General features: G+C 54.0%; 7 protein-coding genes across 7 annotated transcripts; 2 read left to right on the plus strand and 5 right to left on the minus strand.

The window, feature by feature from the left end:
- Positions 1–567: 567 nt before the first annotated feature.
- Positions 568–2,009, minus strand: AB675_258 (6-hydroxynicotinate 3-monooxygenase; the record flags this gene model as incomplete). Its single annotated transcript, XM_018142573.1, has 3 exons — positions 568–920; positions 1,023–1,093; positions 1,144–2,009. 3 exons carry the CDS (start codon positions 2,007–2,009, stop codon positions 568–570), a joined length of 1,290 nt encoding a protein of 429 aa, XP_018005715.1.
- Positions 2,010–2,406: 397 nt separating this feature from the next.
- AB675_259 (uncharacterized protein) lies at positions 2,407–2,920 on the minus strand (the record flags this gene model as incomplete). The annotated part of the gene is made up of 2 exons (XM_018142584.1): positions 2,407–2,573; positions 2,632–2,920. 2 exons carry the CDS (start codon positions 2,918–2,920, stop codon positions 2,407–2,409), a joined length of 456 nt encoding a protein of 151 aa, XP_018005817.1.
- A 309-nt stretch (positions 2,921–3,229) lies between these two features.
- AB675_260 (uncharacterized protein) lies at positions 3,230–4,155 on the plus strand (the record flags this gene model as incomplete). Its single annotated transcript, XM_018142596.1, has 2 exons — positions 3,230–4,026; positions 4,074–4,155. The coding sequence occupies 2 exons, from the start codon at positions 3,230–3,232 to the stop codon at positions 4,153–4,155; spliced, it is 879 nt and encodes a 292-aa protein (XP_018005453.1).
- Positions 4,156–4,537: 382 nt separating this feature from the next.
- On the plus strand, positions 4,538–7,348 carry AB675_261 (Biphenyl-2,3-diol 1,2-dioxygenase 3; the record flags this gene model as incomplete). The annotated part of the gene is made up of 5 exons (XM_018142607.1): positions 4,538–4,774; positions 4,828–5,107; positions 5,726–6,288; positions 6,344–6,841; positions 6,890–7,348. 5 exons carry the CDS (start codon positions 4,538–4,540, stop codon positions 7,346–7,348), a joined length of 2,037 nt encoding a protein of 678 aa, XP_018005737.1.
- Positions 7,349–7,503: 155 nt separating this feature from the next.
- Positions 7,504–8,618, minus strand: AB675_262 (Zinc-type alcohol dehydrogenase-like protein; the record flags this gene model as incomplete). Its single annotated transcript, XM_018142617.1, has 2 exons — positions 7,504–8,394; positions 8,448–8,618. 2 exons carry the CDS (start codon positions 8,616–8,618, stop codon positions 7,504–7,506), a joined length of 1,062 nt encoding a protein of 353 aa, XP_018005639.1.
- Positions 8,619–9,319: 701 nt separating this feature from the next.
- On the minus strand, positions 9,320–9,937 carry AB675_263 (uncharacterized protein; the record flags this gene model as incomplete). Its single annotated transcript, XM_018142628.1, has 2 exons — positions 9,320–9,748; positions 9,803–9,937. The coding sequence occupies 2 exons, from the start codon at positions 9,935–9,937 to the stop codon at positions 9,320–9,322; spliced, it is 564 nt and encodes a 187-aa protein (XP_018005926.1).
- A 1,993-nt stretch (positions 9,938–11,930) lies between these two features.
- Positions 11,931–13,501, minus strand: AB675_264 (uncharacterized protein; the record flags this gene model as incomplete). The annotated part of the gene is made up of 4 exons (XM_018142639.1): positions 11,931–12,647; positions 12,712–12,844; positions 12,991–13,024; positions 13,087–13,501. 4 exons carry the CDS (start codon positions 13,499–13,501, stop codon positions 11,931–11,933), a joined length of 1,299 nt encoding a protein of 432 aa, XP_018005826.1.
- Positions 13,502–14,267: the final 766 nt, after the last annotated feature.

A 14,267-nucleotide genomic window follows, 5' to 3' on the forward strand; every position in this document is an offset into this window, starting at 1 on the left:
CTCCCAGACCTGGCAATATTCCTGCCGCAGCATCACGATTTTCGACTCGCTTCTTCCAATGTTACTCACCTATTTGCCTCTCATCCATGATGCCTTGTCTCTCAATATGTCCTCAAGGAAAGAGGGATATTGAGGAAGCTGCGTTGTGCATTCGACACTCATCTGCCGCTCGACACGCGTCCAGAGTACACTTCGAGCACCCTTACTCTCGACGTATCTCGAGCGGCAGATGATTGTCGGATGCACAACGCAGCTTCCTCAGGTTGACAGATATGAAGCATCGCCGGTTGCTGCCTGTAGAGTACATGATGCTCATCTCTGCAGGCAAGTCGTCATTCATGCTAAGACAATACTACGTGATTCTACGCCCCGGAACTGGCTATGTCCTTTGCAAGTCGTTTCAGCATGGCCTAAAATGAAGCACGGATTGCCAAACCGATAACTAGGTTCCGGGCTTGAAGGAGATGGCGGGACATTTCGAGAACTGAGGCGCTTGTCGGAGTTGGCCATGGTCACTGAAGGTGCTCCAACGGCATGCCCCAACCTCCCCTCCGATCGTACCATTATCTAGACCTGACTATCAGATAGTGATTGAGCAAAGATCTTCGCATCGTAGCGGTATATGGGATCAGCCTGACCACCGCTCCCTACGAACTTGAAGAAAGCCCACATGAACCACTCCTTCAAATATTGGAACGCCCACGTACCTCCCGCGGCACGCATCCATCTGTTCTTGTTTGTGAAATCTTGGACGAGTGCGAGCCGCTCACGACGGTGTGCTTCCCACTTCTCCATCCGAGAATGCAGAGCTTGACGATCGAGCTTCGCGTCTGTCCAGGAGCGGATCGTCTGCGAGAGGCATTCCGCATCTTCCAATGCCAAAGACGCCCCAAGCCCGCCTGTGGGTATCATAGCGTGCGCTGTATCAGATTAGCCTATCTCCATACCACGGGAACAGATAAGAAGGTGTGGCCAGGGTTGTGTAACCAAGGTGTTTGTCACAACACTTTATGACATCTTACCTGCATCACCAAGTATGATCACTCGGTCACTGGAGGACCGCCATCGCGGCATCGGCGGCGCGATGAAGAATCTGTTGTCAACGGTCAGCATCCGCGACACAGCAACAGGTCAGCCACTTACGGCCAGGAGCAAAGAGTCTGAGCTTTCGAGACTTCGCACACCCCACTGACGAGATCACACCATCCTTCAGCAGCGTTAAATCGGTCCTTCAGAATCTGTCTGATTTGTTCTTTGTCGTCGTACAACGCCCTCCACTCTCCCCTTGTCCGCTCCTGCGGAAACTCCATGGTCGAAAAGAATCCGATTTCTTCGCCAGCCACGTCCGACGGCATGATAGCCATGAACCCATTCTTCCCAATGAAATGCGATGGCAACTGCACCCCTTCCACCAACGCTCCCAACTCACTCCGCTGCAGATACCCCGTCACTCCGAGCATGTGCTCAAACACACTCTCACTCCCAGGATTCACATATTCCCGTACCACCGAGTGCAACCCGTCCGCGCCAACCACCAAGTCCGCGACCTCCTTCACTCCTTTTCCATCCGCCTCTGCAAACCGCATCTCCACCCTTCCGTCCTCCCTCTCGACCAACCCCTTCAACTTGACCCCCCACCTCATCCTGACGCCCCTCTGCTCACATTCCTCGACCAACACCCTCGCCACATGCCTTCTGTGGATGCGCATCGCCGTAAACCCATACCGATCCACGCTCCCATTGTCAAACTCCGCAATTTTACTCGCCGCCGCGTTCCTCAGGCCCAGCTCCTCATACGAGTTTCCAATCGCGTTGAGCTTCGCCGACACACCAATGTGTGATAGCACCCGCAGCGCATTTGGGGCTAGCGAGATGTGCTGGCCTTCTTCGATGCTGCCATGTGGACGTGCTTCATAGATGGTTGTGGTGATGGATGGGTGCGATTGTAGGTGTAGGGCGAGGGTCGGGCCGGCGATGCCAGCGCCGATGATGGCGACGTGTAGGGTCATTGTGGCGGGCTGTTGATCGAGCTTAAGCGAGAGTGAGCTGGTGCTGAAGTGTTGTGGTGGTGATGAGGCCAGGCGCAGGCCTTTTCAAGAACAGAAATTAAGCAGGATCATCGGTGCATATGTAAGGCACCTTACGACATTATCAATGCTACCAACTAACGCGCCAGCGTCTACGGCCATGGATCGCCATACCGAACGATATTGTGGCCACCTGCGTGCTTGCCTGCCTCGTCGGTGCTCCATCTATGCCACTGCTCCGTCCTTCTGTGCCCGGCCCCGAAATTTCGGGAACCTTCCCAAGGGCCGACTTTCGAGCGCAACGCACACCGTACGATCGCCAATGGGACGATCACGCTCGCCCCACCGACCCTGGACTTCCTCAGACAGCCAGATCCGATCACTCACCAGGATCAGCGACCACAGTCCCAAGCCACCTCTCATCCCGATCCGGCTTACTCGTCCACTTATGCTCCTCATCCTGCACATACAACCTCACAATCCTCCCATCCGGATCCTCACAAGCCATGACCCAGCTCTTCAAGCCCATCAGCACGCGACTGTGCTCTACACCATGCTTGTCAAACCACTGAGCCCATCCTTCCAGGTCTGCACGCGTACTGACTGCCCAGGTGATGGGGTCCGAGCCGCGTTGGGCGCTGGCTTGGTCGGGGTCGTAGCGGAGCTCGAGAAGGAGGTTCGTGGGTTTGTGGGTGAGGATCTGGCGAAAAGGCCGCCGGTGGCGTGCGGTGGTCGTAGGCTGGGATGAGGGTGAAGGGAAGTATGGTTGTGTAGAAGTCGCGGGTTTTGGTTAGGGAGTGGACGGGGAGTTTGAGGTGGTCGATGCCTTTTATCGATGGCGGAGGCGGAAGGGGGTTCGTGGTTGAGTGTTCGTCGGCTGGTGGTGACGGCATGGTCTGGTGTGTGCGTGTAGCGGGCCGTGTCGAGAGATTTCTTGCCTTGGCATCTGGACAATCTGGAATTATATCTCGATGTACAGGACCTTTATCCGGGCCCGAACACGCGTCAAGCTTGTGAAGCCTCAGGCGCTGCTTGTCTTTGGAAACACGATCGAGTTCGGTCTCGAAGATTCGGGACCGGTCGGCTCGCACAGCACTTAGGCAGTCCTGCTCGCATGAGCTCAAAGGAGAATGATCCCTCAATTCGAGGCGCAAACATGAACATCCGATTTCGCGCTGGGAACAATTCTGACAGAACTAACAATGTCGACGAAATTCGCCCTTGCTACGCTCAGGACGAGCAATGGCTACCGCGCAGCCATGCAGGTCGCAGGCAAGTTCTACAAGCTGGGGAACACCGGCAACGGTCAGGACTACCCTGCCGATACCACCATGATGGACCTGCTGCAGGACTGGCCCACCGCCATGCCGAGATTAAGCAGCATTGCTTCAGGCATTGAACACAACAAAGGCACAACGGCGGCGGTTGACTTAGCTGCGGCAGGTGTCTCGACAGACACGCCAATTCGCTTTCCGCGAAAGCTAATCTGCGTGGGTGCGAATTACGGAGGCCACCTGCGGGAAATGGGCTTGCCAGCGGAAAAGATGATGCCCATGCCATACTTCTTACGGCCACCGACGACTTCACTGGTCGGCCCGGGCCAGACGGTACGTAAGCCACGTATGACAAAGGAGTTCGACTGGGAGATCGAGGTTGTGATTGTGTTGGGTCGACCGTTACGGAATTGTGAGACACTGGAAGAGGCAGCAGATGCCATTGCCGGCTATACAGTCGGGCTTGATCTGTCATGTCGTGACCTGCAGACTGCAAAGGACATCGGCATGGACGTCGGCCGCGGTAAAGCGCAGGACACTCTGGCGCCATGCGGACCGGTAATGGTACCTAAACAGTCTCTGCCGGACGGGATAGGGGACTTGAGCCTGAAGCTATGGGTGAACGGAGAGCAAATGGTCGACGGATCGACGAAGGATATGCTGTACTCTCCCGAAGAGCAGTTGCAGGAATTGAGCAAGTTCATGACGCTCGAGCGGGTGACATGGTCTTCACTGGGGCGCCAGCTGGGTCCGCGAAGGCGAATGGAAATAGGTGGTTGCAGATTGGCGACCGGGTTACGGCAGAGATCGAGAGCATAGGTGTCCTCGAGGTGGTGATACGAGAGGACGACTGAATGAGCACAGTCAGTACCTCACTACGATACCTCTCCCAAGTAGGCTTCGGAACAGTGAGCTTGGTCGTGTACTCGGCGGTAGGGTAGTCCTTGTCGCGGCGTTGAAGCATTGCAACATCTCCGCGAGTGCCTCAACGGCTGACTCGGCTGACGGGATCTCGATCGCTTTATCGGCACATCGCGTTCACAGTTACAGTAGTCCTGATGATTGATTGCTAAGGGCCGTCCTGATGGAGTCAAGTAGTAGGTTGCGGATGCCGAACTTTCGGCGCCGCATGGCTTCTCCATCACAGTCGCAGATCAGATCAAACCACTAGAAAAGCAGTGGGATAGACGATGCAGCGACAGAAGCTGTCGATCTGCCCATCATAGAAAGCAGAAGATGGCGTCGACCAACACCAAGGCTGCGATAACGCCTGTCAAGTTCGCGCATGCCGTACTGCGCACGAACAAGATTAATCAACTTCGCGACTTTTACCTTGACTTTCTTGGGGCGACGCTTGCCTTTGAAGAACCGAATGTCATGGTCTTGATTCGCTATGACGACGAGCATCACCGCATTGGCATCATCGGCATACCAGATATCGCGGACAAGGTCAAAGCCTCAAGCGGACTAGAGGTACATCGCGACCGCCCAATTTCTGCACACCGAAGTGCTAACGAAGTGGTTAGCATCTGGCTTTTACGCATGCCTCCGTTGAAGAGCTCGCTATGGCATACAAGGCGCGGAAAGAGCGGCACATAATGCCCTTCTGGAGTGTCAACCACGGTCCGACGATTAGCGTGTACTACCATGATCCTGATGGTAACATTGTTGAGACGCAGGCTGATCTGATGAGTGCTGGAGAAGCAGATGCGTTCATGCGGTCGGAAGCATACCGCAAGAACATGATCGGGGTTGACTTCGATCCTGACCAATGGCTTGCAGCGGTAGAAAAAGGGCAGGATATGAGTGAGTTTACCCAAAGGAGGGACATAGGGCACCGTGGTCCTGATTCGGTGCCTGAGTGAACGGGCGGGAGGGGCTTGAGGGTTAGTGTGAGTCGGGCCCGCGCGTTGCCGAATTCGGTAGCAAGGAAGATCTCTTCCTTCGCCGGGGACTGTCGGTGAACAGTACAAAACACCACTGGCATATACACCTGCGTCGAATGACTCAGTTTCCTTGTTTCGTCCCCCACGCCAGCGTGCAAATGTCGGAGGTTTTTCGCCGTGGCCCCGGCGTTGAGGGTCAGTGTATGTCTGGCAAAGCAGCTAAGGAATAATATAAGCTACTCGCTTATCTAGATCGAACGCTTGGATCTGGTGTTTGCGAATGCAGATTCACAGCCGATGGCCACAAGCTCATGCACTTCGTGCTATCGGCGCAAGCTGAAGTGCGATCGTCTGAGTGATGGCTGCTCTTCATGCTCAAAGGCCAAGCTTCCATGCATTTATAAGCCCTCCTCTCCGGGAGAAAGACGAGGACCTGGCAAGCGTGGCCCTTACAAGAAGCACAGTACTGCACGCGAGAAAGAGCTCGAGCACATTCTGCAGGAGCTACAGCACCGGGTAGATGCCACCAACCTTACAGCGAGCTCAGCGTCCTGGACGAGCGAGCAGCTGGACCCGAGCATGGTGAACACTGTCGCAGCTGCTTCCACTGGGCCCGAAGCGACTGCTTCCATGCATCAAGTCGACCTCGGGCTTATGCTCGGAAACGTTGAAGAGGTCGGCCTTCCCTGCCCTCTGCCGCAAGAAGGCTCCGACCCAATCTTTGTCGAAGCGGCAATGCTGGCCTCAGTCAAGCCGACGCCATATATAAGCGAATCGAGCACTTTATACTTGTGGCATGTCTTCACAGACCGAGTCGAGCCGATGACGAGACTCGTCCACGCGCCTTCTTTCACTCCCGTCGTTCTGGCAGCTGCAAGAAATGGTGGTTGGATGGCAGATAAGGCCGCAAGCATGCTGCTGGCCAGCATCTTGTTCGCAGCCGTGAGTGTCATGGATCAAGATGATGGCACGGCTCCCGACGATCTTTGCGCAACCACGCTCTGTGCGGCACTTCGCGCCCAGATCGACGATATGCTTAGCGATTCATCTATGGACATATCGCCGAGTCTGCATTCGCTGCAAGCCATCGCGTTGTTACTTGTAGGATGGAGTTCCTTTCTTGATAACACCTGGTTAGGCTGATACTGTCGCGCAGGTCGTGCTCCGAGCCCAAGGCGAAGACCAATCCATCGGACCGCTATCCCGTCAGGCAAGAGCGATGGCACGAAGTCTGGCACCTATGTCGACGCCGTTCATGACAGAGATGCATCGCCGGTGTTGGTGGTCTATCGTCGCAGTGCAGAACCGATGTGCAGAGGAGTGTCGGCCGTTGACGCGTGACTACAGTTGGTGGGATGACTTCGTATACCCGCTGAATGTGAATGATTGCGACCTCCACCCAACGCTAGATCAGACACCTCAATCAAGGAGAGGCATAACAGACTTGACCCTGCTGCTCGTTCGTATGGAAATGATGCGTCTTATCAACACTGTCACTGAAGAGCTTGCTGGTGTGCCATCGGAGGAGGCGGTCAACCGTTGTCGGGATATCGCTAGCCAGAAACTGCAGTTCCTACAGCATGAGTATTTACGTCATGCTGATGAGTCTCGACGTGGTGACGGCTTCTTGATACTGACCTGCAGAGTCCTTAAGGTATATCCGCGCTTCATACTCTGGTTCTCTGCTAATCGATGCTCGAAGGCCAAAATCAATATGATGATTCTGCGGCACCAGATCGTTTGCTCTGAACATCAGCCACAGACCGACGCTCTCAAGGACGAAATGGACGACGCGGCCATGACGGTGCTAGAAACGAGTCAAGCCCAGATGACTGACGTCCGCTACAGACCGTGGATGTGGCTCTTTGGAAGCTTTCATCAGTCGTACGTTATGGCTTACATACTTAGCCGCCTTGGTGAAGATCAAGCGAAAAAGCATGGGACTCGGATGCGCGCATTCCTGGCGGGCTTGTGTTGGAAGTCGTGGCTCGATCGTCTCGATTCAGCTGAGCACCGCGATATGTTGACCAAGCTCCATACACAGGCACAGCATCTCGACTACGTCAATGCAGGAAGTCTGTACGCCGGCGATGCGTTCGGTCAACTGGACACAAACAGTCGAGGTCCAACGCAGCAATGGGCAGCCACACTTGCACAGTAACGAGATGAGATCCTCACGACCGGGCACGGAAATGGCGCGCCTTTCGGCAACGCCAAGGAAAGAGCTTGGCAACCAAGCCTGAGTTGAGCTCTAAGCCAATCTCTTTCACTATTCCACCCTTGATCGGTCCTCTGCAAAAGACCTTTCCTCCTGACTTACTGAATATCTATGACCACCTTTCCAAAATTTCGCTGCGATAGCATATACGAGTACGCTTCCTTCAGCTGCTCCAGCGTGAAGGGCTTCTCATCCACAACTGGGTGAATACCTTTCGCCTCAATAGCTCGAATCGCGTCCTCTAACAACGCTCGAGATCCGACCGCAATACCTCGTACAACACAATTCGACGTCCAAGTACTCAACAACCCAGGATCACTTTTGGCAGACATGTCACTGCCGATGCTTCCAGCAACAGCGATTATTCCATCCGCCTTAATGGCAGAGACTGACTGCGACAGCGTCGAGGGACCCCCGACTTCAACAATGAAATCAACGCCATCGCCGCCAGCAGAGAGTGATCTCGCAGTCTGACCCCAGGATTTGTCCTTGTTGTAATCAATGATGTGTGACGACCCAAGTGCTTTAAGTTTCTCGCCTTTACTGGCACTTGATGTGGTCGAGATGACAGTGGCGCCTGCAGCAGCCGCAAACTGGATCGCAAAGAGGCTCACGCCTCCAGATCCCAAGGTGAGTACGGTGTCACCAGGCTTCGGCGCTCTACCTGGGAGGCCGTAGAAGGCATTCCATGCGGTGACTGCAGCGCAAGGAAGCGTACTCGCTTCACGAAACGAGAGCCTCGATGGTACCGAAACAAGGCCTGACTCTGGAAACACGCCGTATGATCGCAAGACACCGTCCAGTGATCCTCCTAGACCAGTCAGAGAAGCTGCTGGTGTGAGAGGACCAGCGAGGTGCGCCTGATTGACAGTTGTGCAGACCCTGTCGCCCTTCTGGAACCGTGTCACCTTCTTGCCGACTGCTATGACGGTGCCTGCGCCATCTGAGCCCGGAACAACATCGCCCTTCATTGGAAATGGATAGACACCCTGGAAATAGGATCAGAACATGATTTGCTACCAGGTGAACACCCGGATCTTACCATGGCTATCATGAGGTCTCTGAAGTTGAGTGAGACTGCTTCGATCTTGACGAGGCAGTCACGATCCCCAACCTTCTCTATTGGCACACCTCGGCTGAGCTCTAGGGCGTCGAAACCGTTGCTGCCTTTCGGAACTCGCCATGCGTTATTCGAGAGCTGTTCTTGAGCCATCGTGTATACGCAGTCCACTGCGCAGCTGTGCTAGAGGCTCATCCTGGAGATATACATCTCTCATACCTCAACGACTGACGGACACGGCTTGATGTAGAGGTCCGTCGTAGGCGAGACAGGCCATTATCGGAGACACGTTGAGTGCCTCCTTAAGCGAGGCCGCAAGTCGGACAAGCAAGCGGCGGAGGCCAAGAATGTGGACATGGACATCGACCCATCGCCAAGATCGTTGATGGAGCATTGGAGTGCAGTAGATGCCACCGGGCTCAGCAACGGGATGCAGACGACTATGAAAAATCGCATGTTGTCCATGCAAAGGTACAGAATTGTCTTGGCAGAAGTGAGCTAGCCCGAGTCAGTAAAAGGCTGGTCGGCCGCTGCTTGGGTAAGCATACTGAACGAGCGACTGAGACGCGGCCAAGATCATGGAGGCGTCCTGTCTGCTATGTCTACCGGCCGTAGTGGCCCAACGGGGGCTCCCTACCCGACGATCATACGCATCCCAGGTATACAAGATAGACGAATTCGGTTAAATGGGACATAAGCATTTCCTATCCAGGTAATCCTTAAGGCCGTCTGTATACATGATTGCTACGCATCCGAAGCGTCATTCAACACCATGGAGAGACAGATGATGAGGGCAACTGGCCGAAGATGAGCATGTACATCTCGTGTCTGTTGTCGTAATAGACTGTCTCATTTCATACTTTAGCTTGCTTGGCCTTCGCGCTTGCGCCTTCAAACCCCATACGACCAGCCTTCCTGGCCCCTTCAATCTCATGCACCCAGGAGACTCGATTCTCGGTGAATTGCTCGAGTTGCGGCCTGAGCTTAGTCTCCATCAGGGTGAAGTCGTCGACCGTGCCAATCCGAAGGAGACTGACCCCCGGATAATCCTCAGCTATGCGATACATGAGCGATCCGCATGTCTTGCAGAAGTAGTTGCTCATATTCATTCCGGACACAATTGTCTGTTTCTGCTTGTAAATCGTGAAGTTGTCTTGCCCGCGCTCGTGGACCAGGTGCTCATCAAGGACGGTGAAGTTGGACGCAAACATGGAGGCAGTGAACTTGTGGCAATCAGGGCAGTGGCAGACGAATGTGCCTACGAATCCAGGACCCTCCACTGGCTCGGATTTCATGTCAGCGCATAAAACAATTGCATGGGTCATACTGGGACTTACAAAGGACAGCTGAATGGCGCCACAGTAGCATGTAGCAGTAGCTCGGCCATCTTTGTGCCAGCCATCTTGAGCACCGGAGGCAAGGGGAAAGTACTGCTTCCCTTCAGCCACGTGAGCGGCGATTTTGTTCGGCATTTGGCGGCTTGGGACACCGATGATCGGATATCGGTGACGTGTGTATACCTTCGGTTCGTTGCGTGACTTGATGGCAGAAGAGTTGGCTGTAAGTATTGCTCAGCCTCTATCATCGGAGCGGAAGGGCCGCTATATAGTCGTATGAAGTGAAACCTTCTCGGCTAGACGGTGCTGCCACGCACGTACGACAATACCTGTGCAGTCATTGCATACTCCAGGATCCTGGAACCGAAGCAGCAATCATAGACTGCCCCACAAGCGGGATGAAAAGCCTCGAAGATGATACATACATCTGGTACGTAGGTATGCCTTACCTGATATGAATGTCTGCAAGCACGACTGCAGTGATGCTTTCAAATCAGGGATTGTGAACTTCGCTCCTGTGCCAAAGTAGAACCGCGGTCGACAAACTCGAGACGGCAAGGATCGAGAGGCTGGCCCTGTCTGGCTATCATGATAGGTCCGGATGTGGGCGTAGCCATAGGCAAATTCAAGCAGAGCGTCGATTGCTGACCTGACCACCTAGGTACTGATCTGTCCAATGCCACGAATTGGCAATGATGCTGCCATGGAAGGACTTTGTCGCAACGGTACAGAGAAACGAGCCTGTGCCCAAGACAGCCACGTTGGGCCTCCGACTCGATAAATGCGAGTGGTGCACAGTCCAGAAAAATCCATCCAAGAGAAGGAAGAAGCAGAGCTTCATTTTCTGGACTGTGCACCACTCGCATTTATCGAGTCGGAGGCCCAACGTGGCTTCCTCAATTGAGCTGCATCCTGGTGTCGAGGAGAGGCAGGTACGCGACGGGAAGGATCGATTCAGGTCCCATTCTGGACGTGGTTGGATGGAAGGAGCGTGCTTCTTTCCAAGGTTGGAAGGAACGCGGCGTGAACGAAGCATCACGTCACAGTTTATGTCCATCGTCGCTCTTTCTGGTATCCCTAACTTCAACATGTTACACACTGTCGATGCTTCTCATCTCGCGGCGCGTCAAGGTCCTCAGAGCTTCTGTCAACAGGTCCTGCCTAGTCGATCCTCTCAAGATATACTGGCGTATACCCTCTGCAACTTCGGAAGCTGTGTCTCCATGGAGTAATTGTGTGGCAAGGTCGGCTGAAAGAGAACCAGTGCCAACCAAGAGGGTTGGCCACGTAGAGGTAGGATAGCGTCTCAAGAGACAGCGAAGACAATGTGTTGGTGGTTGTCGTCGCCGTATCACCAATGCTGTCTTCTGGCAAGTCACATTTGGGTCTAATTTTTTATCATTTCCAATTTTTATGCTTTTTTATCTGACAGACAACAAAAGTGAAGGCCTCGTACCCTGGTCAGAAATGTACCACGCTCCGCCCGTCGTGCGTTTTCCTCCACGCAGTGATGACGACGGCCACCGGACGGTACGAGCGGCGACCTAAGAGGGTATGGGTCCCGAGGTCTTCTGGGAAATCCTTCCTCTGGCCCAGACCGACTTCACGATGTCTCTCGTTTTGTGGTAGAATGTGATAAATGGCAAATGCGTCGAGATGCTTGTGAAGTTCAATGCTGAAGCGACCAAATCATTGTTTTTGGTATTTTGTGGTGATGACACCTTTTCCGAGCTTTTCTAATTAGTGTTGAAGAAACAAATGATGATGGTTTGCTGCTGTTTTGGGCGGTGACGATCATGTCGACGGTATTGTTCTTGTTGATGGGAACGACGTAGTTTTGTTTTTTCCTCCCTCCCACCCGAATAGATTGAGCGTTGATAATCTGCAGCCCTCTAGGACTTCTCAACATTCGATGAGGCCATCATCGAAGAGAGCAGAATCGTTGTTGGCAATTTTGTCCCAGAATCTCTGACCGTCGGCAGCAACATGGGAATCCTGAGTATGGCAGATGAAGACTTTCCTGCAGAAGTCTCGTTTAAGCCAATGCGTCGTCGGCCAGCACCACGCCCGTCAGGTGAACAGCAAGCCCCCATGACTCCGACGGCAGACCAGCCGGGTGATATGAGCCTCAAGAGAAGTCCCATCTCTGGGTCTTCTTGAGCGTCTTGAGATCCCTCGCCGACTTCCTCTCGCTCGACATGCCTTCTCTGAGCACCTCATTCTCGATGTCGAAGCAAGCACGCTCGTCCTGAGCATCAGCACAGAACGGCAGGACCTCTCCGGTGCGCATATGGCAGTACAGCTTCTCCGCACTGTTCGCCCAATCCGGACCAGCGAAGCCATTCTCGATCTCGGCACACTTGGTCTTGGCGCTGTAGCGTTCCGCAGTGTTGCTGGTCAGGGAGAAGATGTGGTCCCACTGGTCCCAGAACTTCGGTGAGACCGCGCGCTTGAGAGGTGGAAGCTTGATGCCATCCTTAGCATCAGGGTTGTGTTCCTCACCGGGAAGGAGCGGAGCGTAGCTGCTCTCGCCATCCAGAGTGACTCTCCATTTCCAGTGGTTGCGGTCCAGGACCCAGCCGGCGTCGAACTGGGTGGAATTGTCACTGATGCTGCCGTCAGCCCTCTCGTAGTACTCGAGGTTTGGCTGAAAGACCGAGGGGCGCCAGTTCTTCTTCTTGATGTCGCCGGAGTAGTAGTTCATGCGGGGAGGGACGTTGCAGAGCTGCTCCTTGCTTTCGTTGTAAACCTTGGCGGCCTGTTGGCTGTTGGTCAAGTCCGGCAAGTGGAAGAAGAGGTGGTCCGGGATGTCGGGCTGTTCACCACCGATCCAGAAGCAGTATGGCTGTGATGGGCCTTCTGTCAGTGGCTATTGGTTCACAAGAGTCATAGCAGGGGCAGGTACTAACCCTGTGCTCGACAGATTGGCTCTCGTCGGCGCCCTGAGGAATGACTACCTCAGAGTCGTAATATTTGTAACCACAGTGCTTGAGCATATCACCGGTGATGATGTACTCCTGGTCAGAGATGGGTGTCTGGAGTCTGCCCAACGCCTTGTCAGTGAGTGTCCACATGGAAGCACGCAACCATGCGATGGCTTGCTGATGGCTTTGGCTCAGTGATAGAGCTCTATCCTTGCCACTGCCAAACCTGCACAGACCACCGGACATGACGTGAAGAGAACTCACCCGACGGCCGCAATGCAGACAGCATTGTCCTTGTCTGTGACGAAATGTCAGAAAGGGGCTCTGGAACAAGTAATGATGCGATCAAAGAAGACTTACTCGAGTGCAGATTAAGATAAGATGGGTCCGGACGGTACTTCGAACCCAAGGTGTCCTTGTGCTGCCACAGATAATAATCGATATGCTTCTCCGTGTGATCCTTCGCGCCGCCCTCGAACTCGACGTACTCGCTCAGATGATAGCCATTGTCATCAAAGGTCTGCATTGCGGGAAGGTCGCCCTTCATATCCTCTGCCGGCTGGTGACCGGCAGCTGGCTGGCCGACCATGATCCTACCTCGGGTAGCAGTTGCTTTCTCGCCGCCTTTGCTCTGCTTCCCGCTGGGTTTGAAGTCATTGAAGAAGCCTGTTACACCTTTGCTGATGGGCAGGTAGTTCACCCCGTATGAATCAAGGATGAGCGTGATGGTGATGTTGAGCGACACGGGGTTGAATAGCACCGAAGGGGCGACCATGTTGGCGACTGTAGGAGGGCGTGACCACCAAGGTTCCAGGCAGACGAACAAGGCACGAGAGGTCGGATCTTCTGAATAGAGCAAGCACAAGGAATGTCAAGAGTCGAAAGAGAGGCAACTTGGGCTGAGGAGCAGAGCTGGACTAATATTCTCAATGGAACAACTCTGCCCTGCCAATATTCTGAGCAAGTAAAGCTTCGACTTCCTCAACAAAAGCACATCAAGAGAGTCTAATGACCAAACCTACCTGGAAGGCCCATATCGTCAGGGGTTGTAGCAATACCTTTTCCGCGATATGAAGACATCACTCATCTCACGGTCCACTCCAGACCAGTCCACAAGGCAGTATCGATTGGGCAGATGCCAAGTACCAGGAGGGCGAGAAGCAGCTTTGTATGGGACACGATGTCCTACAAGCTTACTCAAGGCTCCACTGTGTCCTTGTCGAAGTCGTCGAACAAGGCTTTGAGGTCTGGTCATCAAGTGCATGTCGAGTCCACTCCATCGAGTTGCCTCTGCAACAGTTGCGAGGACGTCTCCTGCGGGAGGGAGATTCGCTCCATGGTCTTGATATTCTTTGTCGTTGCTTTTCGAATGGAGCTAAAGCTGAAGCCTTGTGCGGCGACGCGTTGCGAGCGCGCGAATCGCTGGACCGCAAACTCGCTCATTGTGAAGCTTTGAACGAATTGACGACGGTGTTCTTAGGTTTGACGATTCTAGACCACGCGTCCTGATATGTGCTAGGTAGTTGCACAGCCTTCTTCAT

The sequence above is a fragment of the Cyphellophora attinorum genome (assembly GCF_001299255.1).
Source record: "Cyphellophora attinorum strain CBS 131958 chromosome Unknown Contig1, whole genome shotgun sequence".
Taxonomy (NCBI): domain Eukaryota; kingdom Fungi; phylum Ascomycota; class Eurotiomycetes; order Chaetothyriales; family Cyphellophoraceae; genus Cyphellophora; species Cyphellophora attinorum.